At 47.8% G+C, this 6,726-nt stretch overlaps 1 protein-coding gene across 3 annotated transcripts in view; it reads left to right on the top strand.

The window, feature by feature from the left end:
- The first annotated feature begins 718 nt into the window (after positions 1–718).
- Kdm4a (lysine demethylase 4A) overlaps positions 719–6,726 on the top strand; it is a 44,026-nt gene continuing 38,018 nt past the window's right edge. The window contains exons 1-3 of one of the 3 annotated variants that reach the window (XM_021160587.2): positions 719–837; positions 2,955–3,135; positions 4,802–4,977. In XM_021160587.2, coding sequence (XP_021016246.1) covers positions 2,998–3,135; positions 4,802–4,977 — 314 coding nt within the window. In that variant the 5' untranslated portion in view covers positions 719–837; positions 2,955–2,997. Of the gene's footprint in view, positions 838–1,063; positions 1,128–2,954; positions 3,136–4,801; positions 4,978–6,726 lie in introns of those variants that run through there. The other 2 variants (XM_029476257.1, XM_029476258.1) reach the window with 2 other exon arrangements.

Raw genomic sequence — 6,726 nt, 5'->3', positions numbered from 1 at the left:
GCTCCTAATGACTTGTAGGGATCCCGTTCGGCCCCCTGAAGTGCCTTTAATGATTCTTAGAATCACCCTGTTCGCTCCAAGAGCTGCTAATGACCCAAAATTTTCGCTCAAGGGGAGCCGCTTTTAAAAAGCCCCAGGGATATCTTCCTTCAGGATCTGTCCTAATGACCCCCCAGGGCTCCTTCTCCTGGAACAGATCTCTACCTAATCCGCCTTGCCAGCAGGCGAGGGGCTTCTTAGAACGCAAGACTTTGGAGAACTGAGAGTCCTGGGCAAACTTGGACATGCCGGTCACGTTCTCTGAACTCCTTGACTTTAGAAACTTTCCCGGAGGTCTTCCATCGCCTTTATATCTTAGGCAAAGGAGTTACTCCAAAAAAATTAGGCTTATCCTTTCGCTAGAAACATCTTATAACCACCTGCTCCCCCTTGCCCATAACCGGCCAGCCCATTTCAGGGTATTCGCTTCTTTCTACCCAGCTTAACTATGGAGATCTGAGTCAGCCTCTGATAGGCTAACTCTGGATCCAGCCCTGATGCTCAGTGGCCCCAGTCCCGGGAGGTTCAGCGTTTTCTCCTGGCAACAGCTCGAGACGACGCTCATAGGCTAAGCGGACTCGTAGTTCCAGACGCCGAGTAGCTGTAGTGAGTGTTCATTGGTTAGCTGAGGACTTAAAGCCGTTCTTGGGTTGGTTGACTATGGGCTCTGTGAGGCTGCGCAGAGTCAGACTTTAAAGGAGGCGGAGCTCTGTCTTTCGCCCTCAAGAAAGACAGTGGGATCGGCGAGTGGCGACAACAGCAATCGGGCCTGAGCCCTGCTAGGGCTTTAGGCTCCAGGTGAGAGCCATCGGGTTTTGGATTCCCCAAGGGATTGATGTTGCCAAAACCCTTGGCCGTGAGCTCCGGTGGGGGAGGGTGGTGAGGTGGGTCTTCTGTGCTCCGTGATCGACATGTGGTTTGAGCAATAGAGAAAGGAGCTTCTAAAATAAGTTTTGCGATTGGTTCTTTCCAATCTCTAGTGGCCAATGGGCGTCGGGAGAGGGGGGCGGGCCCACTGGGCCTTATTTTCTTCTTCCTGCGGCCGGGCCTCCCTCGCCTAGGCGGTGGGGCCGGGAGGGGCAGTGTCTGTAAGTGGTGTGCGGGGACACTGGGAACTGGGCTGCCTTTGGAGGGATGCCGCGGGGGTGGCTGCGGGGGCGGAGAGTGCGGGAGTTTCAGGTCACTGTTAGCAACAGCTGCCTTTATGGAGTGCTTACCGGGCCTAGCGTTTAGGGCTCGCTTGCATCATCTGAGTTAATCATACGATCCAGCAAGGCAGGGGTTTGGGGTCCCCATTTTGCAGGTGGAGAAACTGAGACTCATCCAGTCCATTCACACAGCCAAGGTGTTAAAAAGTGACAAGAGATCAGACCGGTATTCAGAGTTTTCACTCTAGAGCCGAAGGTTTAGCTCCCGGTACTCTTTGCTTTGTTGCTGAAGGCGGACGGGAAGGTGCCCCAGACCAGATTTCCCCAAGGGAATTGATCGCAGGAATGGAACCCTAGAGTTAAAGTAATGGGATGATCCGCTAAAGTGAGTAGAGGAAATGAGTTATTCAGCAGTTACTGAGTGCCTACTTTGTGGCGAGCATTGTTCTAGCTTCTGGACACACAAAGATAAACAGAGCTAGAGGCAGATGAAGTAACATTGTGACCACCTTTGAAGCCCAGGGGAGGAGCCCCAGTCCGATATTTATGTTACCTTTTTGAAAAAATTTCAAAAGTAGAATATATTGAAAATTTACTTTTAAAATGAAAAGTCTACTAAATTGAATAGGCTTCAAGTTCCTCCACACTTGAATATTCTCTTGCAGAGAGGTCTTAGGTCTTAGTTCATGTAAGTATTAGAGCTGAGGTAGCAGAAAGTGGTAGAAGATGCTTTAGGGAGGGCACTGTGGATACATTTCCTGGTATGTAAAGCAGGGATAACAGTATATCTTTTATGCAAAGTTAATGAAAAATGCCTAGCCAGAAATCCCTCCCTTGGAGTGGAATGGAAACCCAAGAGTTACCATGACAGGGTTTCTGTTCTACTGCCCTGGAGTTTGACTCCTTGCTGCTTCCCAAAACCCATGCTAGGTGGTGGGCAGGTTGTAGGCAGCTTTCTCCTGTATAGTGAGTAGGACTGCCAGTGGCTTTGAGGAAACAGAACTCCTGGGCTGTGAGTGAGGAGGTCCAGTGAAGGACATGCCAGTTTTGCTTCTACACGGGCTCCTTTTTAGCATGCATTGTCTTTTTCTGGTTGTGGCGATCTGTTGTTTTACCAACACTGGCCTTAGGCTCTGCCCACTTACTTGAGGGCCTCATCCAAAAATGTCTGTGTATTTTCTCCCTGCAGTTGGGGAGTGTGCCTGTATTGCCAGCTCATTGCCTGGTTTCAGTGCAGTTGAGCCATCGGAGGTCATGGAGTACTGCTGAAACCATTTTGATTTAGATAGAACAGTTTCCCTTCAGTGTTTTAAACTCCTAACATACTGTTCCTGTCGAAGTACTTTTAAAACGTGAACCTCCTGAAGCCTTAGAGTCTGCAGCTAAGTTAATTTTCAGTGGTTTAGAATCTTGTGATGCTGTGCTCTAGAAAAGAGCCCATAGGAAGCTTTTTAGAAGCTCTGGCTGTCCTAGAACTCATTCTGTAAACCAGGCTGACCTGCCTCTGCCTCCTCAGTACTGGGATTAAAGGCGTGTTACCACCACATTTTTTCACCTTGACCAGGTGTACTTGTTGTAGGTTGGATTACTAACTCTACATCCTGCCTTCTTTCTCCCTAGTGCTGGGCTGCTGGGCTGCTGGGCATCTTCTGGCTTCCTCGGGTTCTTTTTAAGTGGAACAGATTCTGCTTGTCCATCTAGTCCATTTAAATAAGCATCGTGGGGGGCAGTTCCTTGTCACTTACTTTTGTTCTCTTAACACTTCAGGTTTTTATCCTAGCAAATCGGCCCCCAAAACAGAGAAGACAAGATGGCTTCTGAATCAGAAACTTTGAACCCCAGCGCTCGGATCATGACCTTTTACCCCACCATGGAAGAGTTCCGGAACTTCAGCCGCTACATTGCCTACATCGAATCCCAAGGAGCTCATCGGGCTGGGCTGGCCAAGGTAGGAGCAGGGTTGTGAACCTGCTGCGGCAGCCGCTCTGAGAATATTTCTGGCCTCTGTAATTGGAAATTAGTGGCGGGCTTGTACTTATTTGCATTGAATTACTGATGCTCCTCTCTCTCCAGTCCAGTCTTTCTTTCACACAGCTTGTGACAGTCATGTTTCCTGAGTCCCTAAAGAGGAAATGGACAGTGGTGCTATTTTTTTTTTTTTTCTCTAAGTGAACACCAGGAAAAAACCCGAGTAGTCCCGATCCTTGCTGATAGGATGGTATGCAGGTGGGACAGCAAAGGGACATACAGAGCCAGTGTCCCCAGGCCTGGCCTGGGGCCCCGTGTTTTACAGCTTTTAACCTGCCACTGGCATTCCCAACACCTGCCCCTCGCAGTTCGGTCCCCCCTGCACTGATACAGTTCGGTTTCCCTCAGGGACTTTCTTCAAGGGAGAGACTCACTGGCCAGGCCACATGAGGATTGTGGCCTCTGTAGTTTGAAATTGGTTTCTATTCTTCCTAGGCACTGAAGTAGGGCCGCCCACCCAACCCCTAGTCAATCAACCCTTTCTATGTTCAGTCACTCTCGAGGTTTTCTGAGCCCCCCACTGTAACACGATTGCATTTCTGAAGGAACCCTTTTAGACTGATGCGGAAGACTCCCTCTGAGCCAAGGGGAGCTATTCTGCCGTTTCAGTTTGAATTCCCTGCTGTATGTGTGTTCGGGTTCACTTTTTGTTTTTGTTTATCATGGGACTGAAGATTCAGATATAACACTCTATATCTCTGAGTTAGTTACCTTTTTGGATTTTTTTGTTTTGCTTTTGTTTTTGTTTACAAGCCAGGGTTTCTCTTTGTAGCTCTGGCAGGCTGGTCTCAGACTTAGATCCACCTGCCTCTGCCACCCAGTGCTGGGATTAAAGGTGTGTGCCACCACGCCCGGCTCTGAGCTTTTTTTCCCTAGCCCGTACTCTTTTGATATAGAAAAAGAAAAAAGAAAAAAGAAAAAAGAAAAAATATATACACAAAATCTAAGGATTTCAGTTCCAAAGCTGAGGACTAGTCTTAGGCTTTGGTGTCGTTCTCTGAGGCTCCTGTCAGCTGTCTCAGAGAAAATGGCTCGTTCACACAGTAGTAGGCCCTGCAGGGCCCACAGTATAGCTTTGCAACACATGGTGAGGGTATAAATTGATATACGTATTAGATTTTATATAAAAGCTGTTTGGATTTTTATGATGCATATCCATTATTTTCTTTCATAAAAGCCATAATAATTACTGTTTTCTCAGTTTTAAGTTTGCCTAGGCGAGTTTAGAGTGGACTAGGTAGTCATGTTGGTCTCAAATAGGAGATAGCCTGGAGTACTAGTGCGACGGGTGTCGCCCAGCACATCTGCTTCCAATGCTTTGTTTGCGAAAGAACCCTGGGCTGTTCAGGAACCCACTCTTCAATCAGATAAGGGGCCTAGGTTTACAAGTTCTGTTTTGCTTAGGTCACTGAGATTATGGGGTGGGCAGTGTTCGCATGACAGCGTGACTTCCTGGGTTTGGGGGAGCGTAAGTGAATCAGAGTTCCTTTCTGGTAAAATGGACTGCTAGTCTGGACGGTGGCCTACACACTTGTGGGATTCTGACGTGCTCGTTTCTCATCTGCCTCCTTCTCCATGCCTTGTAGGTCGTTCCTCCCAAAGAGTGGAAGCCTCGAACATCCTACGATGATATTGATGATCTAGTCATTCCTGCGCCCATCCAGCAGCTGGTGACTGGCCAGTCCGGCCTCTTCACTCAGTACAACATACAGAAGAAAGCCATGACTGTTCGTGAGTTCCGCAAGATCGCCAATAGCGACAAGTGAGTGGAGATGCTTTTGGGGGGTGGTGTTCTGTTTTGTTCTGCTTTGGTTTGGAGACACAGTTTGGCTGTGGAGCCTAGGCTGCCCTCATCCTTCAAGCGCAGCAGTTAAGGCTCAGCCAGTAGAAATCCACCCCCCTCCACCCCCCGACTTAACATCTAGGCCTAGAGTTGCCTCTTCTAATAAGTTTTTAAACTAAGTTTGAGAGAGGGTTTCACTAGGTAGCCCTGGTTAGCCTGGAACTGGGTATACAAACCAGGCTGGCGTTGAACTCATGCCAGTGCTTCTGAGCCCTGGGATTAAAGGCGTGTGCCACCACTTCTGGACGTTTTTATTCACATGTAAGTATGTTTAGGTGCATGTGTGCCACACATGAGTATAGAGGTCAGAGGACAGCTTTCTGAAGTCAGTTCCCTCCACTCTCTTGTCACGGGTTTTGGCCGTCAACCTCAGATCATCAGGCTTGTCGAGGAAGTCCTTTGACCCTCTGAGGCGTCTCTGGCCCTAGCATTGCTTCTTCATAGTTGTCTCACTGAAGAAGGCTGACGCTCAGGCATCCGTCCCCGCTTCTGCTCTTTGTGTAGAAGACTTTCTCCTCATAGTGCAATGCGCTCTGCCACAGTCTAAACTTCTTTGTATTATGTTTTAAATATTTAATTAATTTATTTTAATTCATTTAATTATTGTGGTTTTTCGAGACAGGGTTTCTCTGCATAACTCTGGCCTGGAACTCTCTCTGTATCCCAGGCATGCCTCTGCCTCCTGAGATCTGGGATTATATAGGTGTGTCTTTGTTTTTTGAGACATTGTTTCTCTGTGTAGCCCTGGCTGTCCTGGAACTCAGTCTGTAGATCAGGCTAGCCTCCAACTCAGAAATCTGCCTGCCTCCGCTTCCCAAGTGCTGGGATTAAAGGCTAGGTGTTTCTTATAATATCCTGGGCTAGCCTCTGCTTCATTGTATAGCCGAGAATAATGTCCTGGTCCCTCGGCCTCTACTTCCCAGTGCTGGAATTACTCTATCTGTGCCCTTTTTTAAACGTACATTTCCTTACGTATTTGTGTGGGAGTATGTAAGCATACGTGCATGGCCCTTGTGTGAAAATCAAAAGAACAGCAGCTGTGGGGTCACTTCTCTTTCTCAGGTGTAGGGGTCCCAGGGATCAAATTCAGGTCATCAGACTCAGGGGTAGTGACTTTTACCTGCCAGACAGTGTGCCAGCCTTTGTTGTTATTCTTCTTTTAAAAAATGTTTTATTATTTTCTTTTTCTCTAAAGTGCATTGGTGTTTCATCTGCTTTTATATCTTTGTGAGGATGTTGGATGCTGGAGGGACAGACAATTGTGGTTGCTGGGAATTGAACCCTGGTCCTCTGGAAGAGCAGTCAGTGTGCTCTTAACTGCTGAGCCATTTCTCCAGCCTCAGCCAGCCCTTGCTCTTATATAAAGTGACCCCGCTGTTTTCTCATTGCAAGTAGTAATTTTTTTCCTTTTAATTTTAGTGTGTAGGTGTTATGTCTGCGTGTATGTCTGTCCATCATGTGCATGCCTTGTGCATGTGGGGGCAGAGAGGAGAGGATGTTGGACCCCCTGACACTGGAGTTACAGGTAGTAGTGAATCACTGTTCAGGAGCTGGGAATTTACCCCAGGTCCTCTGCAAGAACAAGTGCTCCCCAACCACTGAGCCATTCATTTCTCTGGTACCAGTAATTTTCTTTTAAAGACTTATTTTGCCAGCATGGTAGCACAC

The sequence above is a fragment of the Mus caroli genome, chromosome 4, assembly GCF_900094665.2.
Source record: "Mus caroli chromosome 4, CAROLI_EIJ_v1.1, whole genome shotgun sequence".
NCBI lineage: Eukaryota > Metazoa > Chordata > Mammalia > Rodentia > Muridae > Mus > Mus caroli.
Note: the sequence above shows the minus strand (reverse complement) of the source record. Positions and strands in the feature narration are given on the sequence as shown.